The 15,149-nt window shown below is 43.0% G+C and overlaps 5 protein-coding genes across 5 annotated transcripts; 2 read left to right on the forward strand and 3 right to left on the reverse strand.

Moving 5' to 3' along the window:
• Positions 1–3: 3 nt before the first annotated feature.
• Positions 4–6,006, forward strand: LOC135341889 (propionyl-CoA carboxylase alpha chain, mitochondrial-like). The gene is made up of 21 exons (XM_064538570.1): positions 4–211; positions 276–323; positions 447–515; positions 576–689; positions 1,220–1,442; positions 1,633–1,814; positions 2,139–2,165; positions 2,217–2,284; positions 2,346–2,428; positions 2,614–2,751; positions 2,864–2,937; positions 3,003–3,080; positions 3,145–3,213; positions 3,333–3,408; positions 3,591–3,701; positions 3,789–3,891; positions 4,810–5,020; positions 5,174–5,224; positions 5,282–5,347; positions 5,427–5,579; positions 5,834–6,006. The coding sequence occupies exons 1-21, from the start codon at positions 107–109 to the stop codon at positions 5,936–5,938; spliced, it is 2,154 nt and encodes a 717-aa protein (XP_064394640.1). The 5' UTR covers positions 4–106; the 3' UTR covers positions 5,939–6,006.
• A 430-nt stretch (positions 6,007–6,436) lies between these two features.
• Positions 6,437–8,211, reverse strand: LOC135341980 (phospholipid scramblase 1-like). The gene is made up of 8 exons (XM_064538673.1): positions 8,050–8,211; positions 7,882–8,001; positions 7,561–7,638; positions 7,352–7,431; positions 7,037–7,258; positions 6,877–6,979; positions 6,749–6,807; positions 6,437–6,641 (listed from the first exon to the last, which is right to left on the reverse strand). Exons 1-8 carry the CDS (start codon positions 8,063–8,065, stop codon positions 6,612–6,614), a joined length of 708 nt encoding a protein of 235 aa, XP_064394743.1. The 5' UTR covers positions 8,066–8,211; the 3' UTR covers positions 6,437–6,611.
• An 855-nt stretch (positions 8,212–9,066) lies between these two features.
• Positions 9,067–11,063, reverse strand: LOC135341979 (phospholipid scramblase 2-like). The gene is made up of 9 exons (XM_064538672.1): positions 10,995–11,063; positions 10,696–10,766; positions 10,516–10,644; positions 10,326–10,403; positions 10,081–10,160; positions 9,650–9,871; positions 9,445–9,547; positions 9,291–9,349; positions 9,067–9,222 (listed from the first exon to the last, which is right to left on the reverse strand). The coding sequence occupies exons 2-9, from the start codon at positions 10,745–10,747 to the stop codon at positions 9,199–9,201; spliced, it is 747 nt and encodes a 248-aa protein (XP_064394742.1). The 5' UTR covers positions 10,748–10,766; positions 10,995–11,063; the 3' UTR covers positions 9,067–9,198.
• LOC135341989 (translationally-controlled tumor protein-like) lies at positions 11,063–12,553 on the reverse strand. Its single transcript, XM_064538682.1, has 6 exons — positions 12,400–12,553; positions 12,275–12,348; positions 11,986–12,162; positions 11,795–11,878; positions 11,341–11,514; positions 11,063–11,180 (listed from the first exon to the last, which is right to left on the reverse strand). The coding sequence occupies exons 1-6, from the start codon at positions 12,425–12,427 to the stop codon at positions 11,178–11,180; spliced, it is 540 nt and encodes a 179-aa protein (XP_064394752.1). The 5' UTR covers positions 12,428–12,553; the 3' UTR covers positions 11,063–11,177.
• Positions 12,554–12,557: 4 nt separating this feature from the next.
• On the forward strand, positions 12,558–13,657 carry LOC135341947 (WD repeat-containing protein 53-like). The gene has a single exon (XM_064538640.1). It carries the CDS (start codon positions 12,587–12,589, stop codon positions 13,619–13,621), a length of 1,035 nt encoding a protein of 344 aa, XP_064394710.1. The 5' UTR covers positions 12,558–12,586; the 3' UTR covers positions 13,622–13,657.
• The last annotated feature ends 1,492 nt before the right edge of the window (positions 13,658–15,149 follow it).

A 15,149-nucleotide genomic window follows, 5' to 3' on the forward strand; every position in this document is an offset into this window, starting at 1 on the left:
AACAAGCCACGCCCCTCCTTTCTGCAGAGCTCTTGACCTCTGAACTAAGATTGCTTGACTGAAGGAGAAAGTGTGTGTGTAGGGACCAACTCACGGCCTGTATAGGATGTCTGCTATTGTGAGAACGGTCCTAAGGCGGAGGGGATGTTATAGGAGGCCTATCAGTGCTGGTTTGCTGAGCAGGAGAGGATATGCAACCAAGGATAGGAAGGTACAGCCAGTCTAGCCATGCCAAGTCTGTGTCTGTACTAGACTACCTCACTCTTATAATACAGACATTTGACAAGATCCTGATTGCAAACCGTGGAGAAATTGCTTGCAGGGTGAGTTCCACTGTGACACTTAGATCGTGATAATAGGCGATCCTGGACCTATAGCACCATTTGTTTAAAGCCTTGCAGTTATGTGTAGTACCATCTTAAATGCGGTGTATGTGCATTCTGTAGGTGATGAAGACGTGTAAGGAGATGGGGATAAAGTCTGTGGCCATTTACAGTGACGCTGATGCTCAGGCCGTGAGTAGTTGGTGTTGGTGTTATTATTGATATACACTGTATTCCTCACTTCTCTCTCAGCTGCATGTGCGTATGGCTGATGAGGCGGTGAGGGTGGGCCCAGCCACAGCCACTGAGAGTTATCTCAACATGCCTGCCATTCTCGAGGCAGTGGAGACCACTGGAGCACAAGCCGTAAGTCTAGCATCTGTGCTGGCATGGAGACTTTAACTGATAACTATGTTCCAAGCACTTTCAACACTTGTGCAACTAGGTCTGCAGTCTCTCCATCTACTGTTACAATAAACGTGTGTTCTACATTGAGCATCTTTGAACGGCCATAACTTTGGTTCCGTTGGTCCAATAACGTTAATTTTACGATTTTCTAAAACCTTAGAGAGAGGCCTTTCAGATTATGTGTTAAAATCAGAAGTCTATTTTGGGCCTGTTTTTGATGAAATACCATGGGGCCATGGTCTTTTTCTGGAAATATAAAATTATGGCCCGTTCCAAATTTGGGATTTAAGCGAACCATCTGAAAGAGCTCCTTCTAAGCTTTCATAAAATCATAAAATCATTGAATTTGGACCATCAGAACTCTAGGTACAGAGCCAACTCCAGTACTTCAAAATGAAGGGGACCTATATACTATTCCACACAGTGCCTGTTGCTTGGGTTAGCAGGTCACTTCTTAATGCTTGGATGGCTCTTTCATTCCCCTCCAGGTGCACCCAGGCTACGGGTTCTTCTCAGAGAATAGCGTCTTCTTTGATGAGTTGGAGCATCGAGGAGTCACATTCATTGGTCCGGCCACACACGCCCTCTCTGTCATGGGGGACAAGTTAGAGAGCAAGAGGACGGCCATGGAGGCACAAGTGAACACTGTCCCTGGGTTTGATGGCATCGTAAAGGACGCAGACGAGGCTATCAAACTAGCCAATGAGATTGGTGAGGAGAATGAAGTATGTAGTGGGGTATTGTATCACACTCTTAGTGCAGTGCTTGTTAGAACAGACCTTTATTGGAGTTTTGCATCTTTGTAAAGAGACAGTTTTAAGCCTCCTAATGTCGTCCAGTGTATTGTGTGATAGTAGCCATGGTACTAGGTTACTCAGTGATAGTAGCCATGGTACTGCAGGTTACCCGGTGATGCTGAAGGCAAGTGCAGGAGGTGGGGGGAAGGGAATGAGGATATCTTGGAATGATGAGGAGACACGACAAGGATTCCACTTAGCAACAGAGGAGGCCAAGTCAGCTGTCAAGGACGACAGACTGCTCATAGAGAAATTTGTGGACAAGTCTCGTCATATTGAGATTCAGGTGAGTGTGATTGTGTGTGTGTGTGCTCTGACATTCAGTAGGCCCTCTAGAGTTCATTCTGTTGAGCTCTGACATTCAGTAGGCCCTCTAGAGTTCATTCTGTTGAGCTCTGACATTCAGTAGGCCCTCTAGAGTTCGATCTGTTGTGCTCTGACATTCAGTAGGCCCTCTAGAGTTCATTCTGTTGTGCTCTGACATTCAGTAGGCCCTCTAGAGTTCATTCTGTTGTGCTCTGACATTCAGTAGGCCCTCTAGAGTTCATTCTGTGTTACAGAATCCTTTCATATAGTATATACGTGTATCAATGATATTTATTTCGTACAGGTTTTGGGAGATAAACACGGGAATGCGGTGAGTTAAGTGTATGAGTGGTTGTATTTATATAATATCTCATTACCACAGATTCATTTGAATGAGAGAGAGTGCTCCATTCAGCGCAGGAACCAGAAGGTTGTTGAAGAGGCGCCAAGGTGAGACACGGTAGAGACCTTACAACATAGCTATGACATCACTTGTTGTCGTCTCTTCCAGCACGTTTATTGACCCTGGGACCCGGAGTGCTATGGGGGCACAGGCCGTGGCTCTGGCCAAGGCTGTGGATTACAGCTCAGCAGGTCAGCATGTCCATGAGTGTGCTTATAGGGTGGAGAATTAATGCTGAAAATATTAACTAGCCTGTTCTTGCTTGACTGTTTACGTTATTATTAAATTCTTTGAAACCATGTACTCAATATTGCAGTTGTTATGGAAAGTAATACGAAGTGTACTTAATTTATATAGTTTGTTTCTCTGTGTGCAGGGACTGTTGAGTTTCTGGTTGACTCTAGTAAAAACTTCTACTTCCTGGAGATGAACACTCGCCTGCAAGTGGAGCACCCCATCACTGAGCTCACTACTGGGGTGGACATTGTCGAGCAGATGATCTACTCAGCAGCAGGTGACCATCATCACGCCCTCAGGCACTTGTGTAGTTCAGTCGATTTGAGAGAAATTTACAGTGTGTGTTGATTTATGAGGATTGTTGATTTTATATTTTCTCCTCCATGTAGGCCACCCCCTGTCTCTGACACAGGATGATATTGGAGTGAATGGATGGGCCATCGAGGCGAGGGTTTATGCTGAGGTCAGCAACACAGCCAGCTGCACACACTAAACTGTTAACTGTCACCACTCTCTCTCTCTCTGTAGGACCCAGTCCGGTTCTTGCCCTCCATTGGCTACCTCTCCACCTACATTGAGCCTACGGAAAGACCAGGACTGGAAAATGTACGTCTGTCAATTGATACCAATACGTAGCTCTCTGGGTTACCATGGGAACACTGTTCTGTAGGTGCGAGTGGACACTGGTATAGTGGAGGGCAGCACCATCAGCATGTATTACGACCCTATGATCTCAAAGGTAATAATTAACTCTTTGGATGTACTTATACGTATGGTTAACTCTGATAATAGCTGTGATAATCTGTTCTGTGCAACAGTACTTACATGTACTTCATGTATGTATGACTAACTATACAGCTGTGTACGTACGGTGAGACTAGGGACGAGGCGCTGGCTACAATGGCCAAGGCACTGGACAACTATTGCATCAGAGGTACACTGAATACCCCTCTCATTGTGTGTGGTGTGTTGCCCCATTGATCAATACATGTACACTGTTTGTACCTACAAGTACAAGTAAGAGCTAACAGTGGTCTTTTGTGATTAACTCTAACTGTCCCTGCAGCCTAACAACACAATGGTGGTGTTTGATTATAGTGTCTGTTGTGTCTGCAGGAGTCAACCACAACATTCCTATATTGCGTGACATCATCACTCAGCCCAGCTTCATAAAGGGTGACATCACCACCAACTTTATCAACGATGTCTACCCTGATGGCTTTCAAGGTGGGCCAGTTAGTTAGTACTTGCCCTGTAAGAAGCTGAGATTATGGAATTACCAGATTATGACTATGTACTATTTGTTTGATGTAGGACGGACTCTGAACTCTGAGGAGACTGATGAGCTGATAGCAGCTGCAGCGTTCATGCATGTGAGGAGGGAGGAGTTAGCACGACAGTTCCTCAACCAAGACAGGTGAGCCATGCACTGCTTAGTTCAGTTGGTCCAAGAACGTAATTTTCTGAACTCTATTTAAACAGCCGACTCTATAGACTCGCAAGCCACTCCCTTTTCTCTGATTGGACGGGGGCGGGAGAAAAGGGACTGGTGACTCTGGGACACATTTTGTGTCTCTACCAGAATTTGGGTAGAGATTATTCATTGATTTTTCCACGTGATCCAAAAATTGCGTGAGGTTAAGTAGAATTGCGTAGCCTGCAAAAGTGATCGCGGGCTTCTTAGCTACAGTTTAAGAATGGATGCTAGTGCTAGAAAAGAGAAGATGATGGAGTAATAACATCATCAGGCATTCAGCTAGGATATAGTCATCTAACTTCTAAGACACCAGCAGAGATTAGCTTGTTTTAGTTTTACGTGATGAGAACTGGCAGCCGAAAGTCATTGGTTGCCTAAAGCTTTTAATAACCTGTACAATACAAGACAGATAATGGCAGAGGGCAGCAGTTGAATTGAGAGTAGTCAGACTTGTACAAGCTGTCTTAAATCGCTGCCAGTCCTCGGTTCAAAGAAGGACTGCCAAGATTTCTACGTTCATCAGCTGTTCCATGCTAATCCACAAGTTGTGGCACAACAGACACTGGTACAAGGATCTATAAAATCAAAAGGCTGGCTAGATAGATCTGTATACTTGTCTTCTGTGTGTCTTTAGCTTTTGACGCATCAGAATAAATTGGATAATTTGCACGTGACATTAATATTTAATAGCATTCCTGATTTACACAAGCTGTAGCCCAGAGTCACCAGTCCCTTTTCTCCCGCCCCCGTCCAATCAGAGAAAAGGGAGTGGCTTGCGAGTCTACCGATTCTAGTACTCAATTGGACGTTTTGTATCAATTTCTGTGTGTCTCTAAGGTTATCTGTTTCATTGTGCAGACAATCCGAGGACATTGACATTACTCCAGAGAGTTGGGATCTAGTAGTCACACTCAACAAGGAGCGCTATCCTGTCACCACGAGCTGGGAGATGGATGGTGGGTTCACCGTGGAGATGGACAATGGGCGAAGGATGGAGCTGAGCACTGATTGGTCAGTGGGAGAGCCCATGATGCTGGCTAACATCAACGGCAAAGACGTCACAGTACAGGTATAGCATTAAAATAGCATAGATACTCTATCTATGGGTATAGTGTATGTGCCCTGTTAACAAGTGTTTCAGTAAACATGCGCTATACTTGACTGTACTGTTTGTATATAAACATGTGCTACACTTGACTGTACTGTTTGCACTTCTGTACAGTATGAGAGCCGCAGAGGTCGGAGGCTCTACCTGAGGCACTATGGTGACAAGGTACAGCTGCTTACCCGTGCAGTCACTGTCAGTATTCTATTGTGTGCATTTATACAGCACTCTGTTGTGGTCCAGTCTACTCGCAGTGCTGAGCTAGCTGGCCATGTTCTCGACAAATCTGCCGTGAGTTGCCCTCCCAGATCACACCAATCTCATTCTACTCTGTTACTAATGGCTATTACCAGCTTCTCCCTCCCTTCAGGAGAGTCAGCTGAACATTCTGCGTGCCCCTATGCCGGGTGTGGTTAAGTCCATCCTGTGTGTGGCTGGGGAGTCGGTGGCGGAGGGGGCCAACATTGTCACTCTGGAAGCCATGAAGATGCAGAACCCCCTCTTTGCTCCCATGTCAGGAATAGTACGTGATCTTAGAGAATGCATTATCAATATGTAGTAGTAACCATACGATTTTAATTATCACACTTCCTCTCCACTGCTTAATAATCTATTACTGTGTTAGGGTTTCGCACGCACTTTATCTGATTCTACCACTCCCCACCCACCCACTACCACTCCCCACCCACCCACTACCACTCCCCACCCACCCACCCACTATGCGGCATATAAGCATCGCTGTTTAGTATGTCAGTGCTGTTGTTATTGTCTGTGCAGGTGAAGGAGGTGTTTGTGCGTGAGGGGGACAGCATTGGAGAGGATGAGGTCATTCTGGAGTTCTACCCACAAGAGCAAGAGAGCAAGGCCCAACAAAAACAGTAACTAATTAGATCATTGTGAACCTTTCTATTACTTTTGTGAATACTGTGCTATTGCTTCTGTTGATGTCAGATGGCAAGAAAGAGGGTGGGGGCTGGTCAATATTGTTGCTTGCATGATGTCCAATCAATTATTTCGAATTCATAGTACACACGCAGTACTAGTGTAGTTAGTCACCTTACCATAGTACACAGCAGTGTAGTTAGTCACCTTACCATAGTCCACAGCAGTGTAGTTAGTCTACAGCAGTGTAGTTAGTCTACTTACCATAGTACACACGCAGTGTAGTTAGTCTACTTACCATAGTACACACGCAGTGTAGTTAGTCACCTTACCATAGTCCACAGCAGTGTAGTTAGTCTACTTACCATAGTACACATGCAGTGTAGTTAGTCACCTTACCATAGTACACACACAGTGTAGTTAGTCTACTTACCAATCACAACTAGCCACTCAAGTTATGAGGGAGTGCCGGCCAGTCACCTCTATTTGAGTGTCAGATTACATTCATAGCATGCTGCTAGCACATGCCAATACATGGAGATATGTAATTAGAACTGACAGTAACTATAACAATGAATAACAATAACTAAAAGACAATCCCACATGAGCTAGAGTTCAGTTTAGCATAATGTACTTATACTCGAGGATCTGTAGCTTTGAAAGTTACTAGTCTTTAGTTGCTGTGCTCAAAAAACATGAAGTCCTGGAAGAGAATTAAAAGGGGACGAGTGTCAACACTTTACATAGTAACACACTAATAAATTGCGTCAATATCATTCAGTGACTGAATCAATACAGTGAATAACTCACAATCAAGAAGCATGCTCCAACCATTGTAGCCTTGGCCTTGACATCAAGGTCCATTGGAACTGCATGGCAGGAGGGGGGGGGGGGGGGGGTAAGTAACAACATCCTGTACACACTTTAAACAAACTTACATTGGATTCCAAAGTTGTCAGCATCAGAGAAGAACTCCTTGGCTAGCCCGGACCACTGTTTACTGATCTTGCCTACCTCCTGAGAGCCGTCAGCAGACATGACCTGAGGGGGGACACAATAGGTAGTGAAGTGATTAAAGCACACACAACGTGTGCATACCTGGAATTCCACATCACACCACTTGCAAGTCCAGCAGGGCCCCTTGATTGTAAGAATGGTATCTCCATTGGCATTCTGGATCGAGAACTTGGGATAGATGAAGGAGAACTCTTGCTTGATCCAGCCAACAGTTGTGCCTGGGGGAGACTGTACTTCCATTTCTTGGAGACAGCAGAAACAGCACCAATCATTGCAGCGAAGGGGCCTCACAAGGTGGATCACCTGCAATGGGAACCATGACACCAATTAACTATGACCACCTTTCTATCAGTGTCTACAATCAGGAGGTGGTGAACAGCTCTGAAATTGCTTTACCTCTTTCTGGTTGTTGTCAAAGATGCCCATCTCAAAGGGTCGGGCTGGCCCACACCATTGACGTACACAGCATCCAGAGTCTACAATGATAGAAGCATTAATCTACAGATTAAGTATATACATAGACAGGGACAACACAACACAAAAATAACAATCATTGTAGGCGTATAGGCACTATGAAATGTGAATGCCCTGAGTGTTCCACTCACCTTCAGCTGCAAAGTAGACCTGCTGTCCGAGCGTGTTTCTCACTCTGTACTTGTTATTAGTCTCCCAACCAGTTATGACTGAAAACACACGTGATAAAAATACACATATTGAACTACATGTACCTGTAACGTTAATGACAGAAGTATCAGCTTTCATTCTCTTAAATTATGCAAGAACTTAATTATTAATGAATGAGAACAAATTGCATTCCCATTGACACTTGTGTAATAAGAAGAGCTATAAGGGATATTTCTATGATTTCTGTATCTGAGCAATTGGAGTATTATCAACTTATAACGATTTTACTGTCCAATGCTTACGCTCAAATGTTTCGATCATCTGGTTGACGAGGAGTTGGTCTACCTGGGTGAGGTACTCGAGACCTGGGGGGCATCCTGCGATGACCTCCTGGGGAGGAGGCATCCAGTTGGCAACTTGAGCTGGAGGACACGAGTTAAGTTAAATATAAAGTTGGCAGCTAAACTAACCTTCTTTGGTAGCCATTCTTGAAGGGCGCACGGATTAATCAACCAGTTTAACACAGCAGCTGGCACTCGAACTCCGCAGCTATCGCGCGCGACAGTTACAGCTAAGAGAGATTGTTTGTCTGCAATGCACAGGGTGCTGACACACCCATAATTAATTAGCGATCAGGATAACGCGCATGCGCAGATTAATATCTTGTATTGTGATGAAGTTGCTTGATAGTGGTTACCCGAGGCGCGCGTGGGCGGCCACGGGTATAGTAGTCCGTTGGTCTGTTTGTTTGTTTGTAATGTGTGAGTCTACTCACCTGCATGCCATGGCACTGCGTTTACAGCATGGATAGCCTTCATACAACAAGTTATTAATTTTAATAGTGGCAGAATTTCATGTTAAACCTTTGTTGTCAAATAAAAACGAGCAAAAGCTAAGAAGCTTGTGACTGGGTCTGCTTACCTGGATGCTCTAGCACTGCGTTTACAGCATGGGTAGCCTCCATACAACAAGTCAGTACTTCTAATAGTGGCAGCTTTCGGTGTTAAAGCTTCGTTGTCTAATAAAAGCGAGCAAAATGTAGCTTGAACAGAACTTGCACATGCGTTACTTATAACTGAAGTGATCCTGTACCAGGTCCAGAAACAATGGAACAGGGTCACTAAAGTAGAAAGCTGTATATACCAGGAACAATAATTTTGGAACAGGGTCACTAAACCAGAAAGCTTGCTTTAGCTGACTGGGATCCATGCAGGACCTGGAGCCATACTTCTCTGAGACTCCATGCTTCTTTGCCGTGATCCTAATCCACAGTGCATATATTTATAGTACTACTACCTGTTCTCAAATGTTTCAGCATGCCTCCAGTCTGGTTTAGTTTTATTGCTCCTGAGTTGCTGTGCAAGTCATGCATGATGATGATAACAACATCACTATATGCACTGCATTATATCAGTCTTCTGGTTTCTTTATAATCATGTCACCAGCCGAGGGTTAGCACTTTAGTGCTCTAGTTATTTTGTGGATGATTCTCACATGATAATTTATACATGACATCATTATACAGGACACATCGTTATACAGGACACATCGTTATACAGGACACTGTACAAAAACAATTTCCTACAACAGAGTGGGTTCACTGACTTGACTTGGGATGATTAATTTTCGAAGTACATAAAGTCCTGCACACAATAAAAGAAAAGAGTCAATTACATAATTATAAACGTGGCAGCCAATGAATCACACTCACAATAAGGAACACGGCTCCGATCAGTATTGCCTTCATCTTGACATCCGTATCACTGGGAACTGTGAATGAGAGCAGTGAAAAGCAAAAAATTCCACCCGTGTTATTAATTAAACAACGCAAAAGTAATATTAGAGGCTGTACAGTATTTGCTCACATAGTATTCCAAAGTTGTCAGCATCACTGAAGTACTCTTTAGATAGTCCAGACCATTGTTTGGTTATAGTTCCTACATGTTCATTGTCCTCAGAGGACGTGACCTGAGAAAATTAACAATCAACCTTAACAGAATATATTTGAGGGTGATGCTATCGTTTATTTAGGTACAAAGTGTGTGTTTGCCTAATTAACTTTGCCAATACCCGGAATTCCACATCACACCACTTGCAGGAGAAGCACGGCCCTTTTATTCTGTACACTACTTGTCCACTCGCGTCTGTGACTGAGAATCGAGGTGAGAATAAGGAGCAGTTCTGCTTGATCCAACCGATGGTCTCCCCGGGGGGACACTGGACCTCTAGCTCTTGAAGACAGCAGAACCCAAGTGTGTTGTCACAGCGAAAAGGTCTCACTAGTCTCATTACCTGCCAGGGGAAAACACAGGCATACAATGAATACGGAGGGATTTATTAATAATTATCACATAGGGATGTATATACAGCAGAGTGAAAACTCTCAGATTGAAGTTTATCAACTTCTACATAGTAACAAACGACAGCTAGTGCTATCTGAAGCAGTGCTCTTTTTGAAGGGGTTCAAACCATTCCTGTGAACATCTACACACAAAGGTTACCTCTGTGCCTTGGCCGTTGGAAATGGCCAACTCAAAAGGTCTAGAGTGCCCACAACATTGACGTATCACACATGTAGACTCTGTAGAAAAGGTATTGTAAGCCGCTAGCATAAAAGGTCATTAAAAAGAGGTTGAATGGTACCCTCGAAGATAGGTTATTACGTTCTCAGCTTAGCCAAAGTGGTGAAAATATAATATCGGTAAGGGAAAAACAAACTGCAGGTTGAATAAACCACAGGACTCACCTTCAAGCACTGAGTACATAGTTTGGCCCATGGCGTTTTTTATTTTGTACATGTTCTTCGTCTCAAACCCACTCACAGCTGCAGTGAGACAACAATATAATACAAGCATGATTATTGTACTCAACTCATAATTAGCATGTTGACGCTATACAACGGACACAATTTGTATTACAAAGCCGGGTGTACCAACCTTCAATAACCTCCACTATTTGGTGTACGATGACCTGGTCTGTAGTTGTGAGATACTCTAGTCCTGGGGGACAGCCTGAGGGCACTGACTGGGGGGCTGGCATCCAGGCATCACTGGGAGCCTCACTAACTGTCAGAGATAGAACACTATTATAATGTCAGGACGTAGCTCAGTGTTTACCATCCCTATGGAGAACGTCAATGCTCTCATCTCCCTGTAACTTTGCAGCCATTGTGTCGCTGTATCTGACCTACCGTATAGCGCGAAATTTTCGAGGCACTTATATTTCGTGGATTGGCCTCTAAAAGCCATTTCGTTGCACAATGTTCGCGGAATGACTGCTTACCGGAAGCCACGCCTTTAGATCTTGCACGTTATAGCAGGTAAAGAACGATTTTCGTGGACTTAATTTTCGTGTAGGATTGCTAACCCACGAAATCCACGAAAATTAAGCCCCTCGAAAATTTCGCGCTATACGGTATCTTTATGCAATGTAAGTTTATAAACTACTAGATACGCCCACAGTGAGACTACGCCCATCATCTAATTCACATGTTTTAAATAATTATAACTTCCTCATTGACATTCCTCCATGAATAAAAAATTACTTCTAAATAGAGTTTGTAGCTGCATATATATTCAGCACTTGATCTGTGGTTGAATTACTGCAGAGAAAAGCAAAAAAACATCATCATTATAATCATAGATTCAATTCTGGTAGACACAGTTTATACCAAATTCTACGATAAACAAGTACTAACGTGGGATACCTATTGATACTCATGCTAGGTACGTGTAACGAGGCATGTGTTAGATACAACGTACAGCTTTCTCTTCCTCGAGGCCGTCCCTCCAGTAATACATCTTCACTGTCTTGCCATCCTGCTCATACAAGGCCAGAACAATGGCACACGGACCCTCTGGAGGTTTGTCGAATTGCTGTGACACACAATTCTCACCCACAAAGATCTGGCAATCATCAAATATGCTGAGTAATTTCTGTGAGAGAGAAGTTAGCTATAAATGTAGTAGAATGTAATTATAGATGGAGAGCAAGTGAACAATTAACCACAGCCTAATCTGGCTGTTTAACACCGCACTCACAGAAATAACAGTAGTAAGTTGGTTTACGTGGTATACACATGTACCGTATCGGATGTGGAAAAAACAAAACTAATACTTATATGCCTTAGCTAACCCTAACCTAACCCCTTCTTCACATTAGCGTCGCATATGACACTTGATTCGGCAAGTGTAGGGTTTCAAATATGAACATTACTTTTGCTGCATCCGTCCCATTTTTAACAAATGTCTCGAGACGAGGGTTCCCTGCCAAACGAGCCTTGATGCCAATTGAGTAGTTCTGAAAATTGAATACAATATCACATCACAATAAACACTATAACATATAACAAGATGATCTCTTGCAATCCTACTACTACACGTGTGCACACATACAACGTACTATACCTTCAGCCAGGTCTTGAATTCTTTTTTTGTCATATCTACATCCTCTAACTTGTTGGCAAATACAATATTAATGCCGGATTTAGACGAAGACTCGGCCCCACCTTCACCGGGTTCTGCCTCGGCACTTGCATTACCACCAATTAAGCTATCGTCAATGTCAGTAGTCTCAGTGGTTAGCTACACGATATGAATATCTAGTAAACATGACGTACAGACTTGTGGATACCAATAGCCCAATGTAGACAAATGCAATCACTTGGTGCCATTAAATGTTAGTATCAAAACAAACCTTTCCTGTAACTTCATACAGCACTCCATCAAATAACTCTACACACGGATAAGAGTCGGTCAACACCTCCGCTCCTGTAAAATCGATAATGACAACTTTTATATATGAAAGACATCTTTGCTCACCAGATACAAGGTCCTTGTAGATGATCATTGTTAAGGATTCGCACGACACAGTAAGATGAAGTTGATGTCTTTGGTAAAGAGAAGTAGGGTTGAACGTAGGTACACGTGGGAGACACTCTTCATGACCTCAGCTCGTGACCTCAGTGTAAATTGCCCAAGGTGGTGTGCGTGAATTAGAGAAATCTCAATGGCCTGTGCAGAAAAACTAAGTACACATCTTTGGAGCAAGCTTAAAGACGAATCCACTAATGAGACTCTATCTATATGTGTTTCTCAAGATGGAGCTGTGTTCACTGGTCATGACTCCAAGCTTAACGTTTGGATGAGGACTCAGGATGACTCAAAGTGGAACAAAACCGGAACATTAATCACCCCAACTAAAGGAGATGTAAATGCCATATGTGAAGCAACCACTGCTAGTCGAACCTTACTCATATTCTCTCTCGACAACTGTATATTGTTTTATGATCGTCAAAATCTCACTGAGCATCTACATCAAGTTTGTCACAATAAGGACGAGATCAACCAACTGTCAATAAATGCAAAGGGGAACTTGATTTGTGCTTGTGATGATTCTGGAGAAATAAAGCTCATCGATACCAGCTCTTACCAAGTTGTTAAGACACTGACTGCTCACGATAATATTTGCTCAACCGTTAAGTTCATTCGCCGAAAGCCGTGGGAAATATTGTCTGGTGGTCTGGATTGTAAAATGATTCGATGGGACTTCAACCGTGGCCGTCCGTTGTGTTCACTGAACCAGAACGAGCTTTCTAATTCAAACTTTGGCAGTTACGCGATTAATCCTCCCATGGTTCACACTCTGGATGTATTCCCTTCAACCTCCATGGTCGTGTGTGGATTAGGAAATGGGACTGTATGTGTGTACGCCATGAAGAGTGGGCGAGATATGGAGTTATTGTGTGCGTCGGAATTGCATAGTGCCAGTATATCGTGTACTTGTGCCATAGAGATCTCAAAGTCGGACTCAAAGATTGTTGAACAGTTTGTTGTTTCGGGAGGAGATGATAGGAGATTGTGTGTTAGCAAACTTGTTGTCAGAGATGGGAGCAAGGCTGGAGGAAAATATAATCTGGAGCTGTTGTCTCAGATCAATCATGGCTCTAAGATAAACTGCCTGGCATTGCATAGAAACTGTGAACAATTTTTGATTTTTGTTGTTGACTTAACTTGTTTTGTTTCAGTGTACATTTGCTCATGAGTTGACTTAATATTGTGAATAAACATTGTCACCTTATCTATATACTCCCCCATCACTCTTTTGCTGTATAAAACTATGTATTTTCTGTTTCCTTGTTATGCATGAATTGTAGCTGGATGCCTGTGATCATGACCCTTCCCCCTCTATACTGCTATAGCAGATAGCTAGGTTGAAGTGCTACAGTTCAGCTAGTTTACCAAGTATGAGTTATCCAAAGAGTTGCAAGTGCAGACTTAGATGGTTCTATTCCAAGGGGGCACTCTTAGCCATTTTTTGGAACTTGTTGATGTCCATTTTTTTGGGCTCGATTCTCCAGGCTTACGGTAATACCTTTCATATTTCAGGCAACAGACTATCTCATGCCTTGGCTACTATCGTTCCGGTATGTTTTCTTATTGCTTCACTTGTCTCGGGAAGTTTGTCAGATACTTCTTTTGGAAAGTATAAGATAATCAAGGGTGGATTTGTACTGAACTTCTTAGCAGCAGTGATATACTGCATAGGAGTATTGGCAGCAGATGCACTCGTCATAACTACCGACAACAAATTTATCGTTGATTGTGTATCGTTTGTTGTTTTTAGTGTTGGCTATGCTTGCTTTCTGGCTACTTGTATTCCAGTGGGTTTGGAGCAGCTTCCCGGTGTTTCCTCTGAGAGTATCAGCAGTTTTATCTCATGGTATCTCTTGAGCTTTGGTTTAGGCACCTGTATTGGCACTGTATTTCAGTCTGTTTACCTAAGGTGTATTGACGAAGCCCATACTAAGCTTATTTTTAATGAGTTGTTGGTCTTATTCATAGTATCGTGTGCAAGTGCTATTTTAATATCTGTTTTTCTCTTAGCTCCAAAGTGGTTGATAATTGAACCAAAGGCCCAGCCTCAGACCATTAGATCTATTTATCGTGTTCTCAAGTTTGCAGCCAAGCACAAGGCTCCCCTCAATCGCAGTGCTTTCACGTACTGGGAGGAAGACATACCGTCTAGAATTGACCTGGGTAAGACAAAGTATGGCGGTCCTTTCACCACCGAGCAAGTTGAAGATGTTAAAACTATTATTGGAATTTTAACTCTTTTCTTACCTATGTGGATTTGTCTATTGGTACTAGCTAATCCAATAATTTTGGACCCACCTGATGGAACATTTGGAATGACAGTTTGTACTGCAGAATTGTTAAATTTGTCACACAGTAGTCCATTGTGGATTGCGATTGGCTCGCTAGTGAACGAGTTCATTATCTATCCACTGCTCAGACATAGAATGCCAAATATTTTGCAACAAATTCAAATGACTTTTTTTTTTGTGACTGCCTTATACGTCTTCCTATTAGTAGTAGCAATTCTTCATTTTGCTGGTCTCGGAAAAGATATAATGAGTTTTGGTAGCATTTTGTACGGAATTATTAATGGTTTGCTCACCCGGGCCTATTTCACTTCAATACTGGAGTTTGTATGTGCCCAATCACCATCCCACACAAAAGGACGCTTCTTTTGTCTTGTGTCTTTTCAATACTTGTCCTCTGCCATGTTT

Source organism: Halichondria panicea, chromosome 9 (assembly GCF_963675165.1).
Source record: "Halichondria panicea chromosome 9, odHalPani1.1, whole genome shotgun sequence".
NCBI classification, from domain to species: Eukaryota; Metazoa; Porifera; class Demospongiae; order Suberitida; family Halichondriidae; genus Halichondria; species Halichondria panicea.

Bases quoted from the DNA above. Each gene is read 5' to 3' on its own strand.
- LOC135341889 (XM_064538570.1), top strand. From the start codon at position 107: ATGTCTGCTATTGTGAGAACGGTCCTAAGGCGGAGGGGATGTTATAGG. The intron at 324-446 runs GTGAGTTCCACT...TGCATTCTGTAG, and splicing joins GTGGAGAAATTGCTTGCAGG to GTGATGAAGACGTGTAAGGA. The intron at 2,752-2,863 runs GTGACCATCATC...TCCTCCATGTAG, and splicing joins GATGATCTACTCAGCAGCAG to GCCACCCCCTGTCTCTGACA.
- LOC135341980 (XM_064538673.1), bottom strand. The intron at 6,980-7,036 runs GTATGCACACGT...GTCCCCCCTCAG, and splicing joins GGTGTGATGTGGAATTCCAG to GTCATGTCTGCTGACGGCTC. The intron at 6,642-6,748 runs GTGAGTTATTCA...ATTCTCTTCCAG, and splicing joins TTGGAGCATGCTTCTTGATT to GACTTCATGTTTTTTGAGCA.
- LOC135341979 (XM_064538672.1), bottom strand. From the start codon at position 10,747: ATGGCTGCAAAGTTACAGGGAGATGAGAGCATTGACGTTCTCCATAGG. The intron at 10,161-10,325 runs GTGAGTCCTGTG...CCTTTTCTACAG, and splicing joins TATGTACTCAGTGCTTGAAG to AGTCTACATGTGTGATACGT. The intron at 9,872-10,080 runs GTAACCTTTGTG...TTCCCCTGGCAG, and splicing joins CCAACGGCCAAGGCACAGAG to GTAATGAGACTAGTGAGACC.
- LOC135341989 (XM_064538682.1), bottom strand. From the start codon at position 12,427: ATGATCATCTACAAGGACCTTGTATCTG. The intron at 12,349-12,399 runs GTGAGCAAAGAT...TCGATTTTACAG, and splicing joins CTACAAGGACCTTGTATCTG to GAGCGGAGGTGTTGACCGAC. The intron at 11,515-11,794 runs GTAATGTTCATA...TCTCTCTCACAG, and splicing joins ATGGGACGGATGCAGCAAAA to AAATTACTCAGCATATTTGA.
- LOC135341947 (XM_064538640.1), top strand. From the start codon at position 12,587: ATGGCCTGTGCAGAAAAACTAAGTACACATCTTTGGAGCAAGCTTAAA.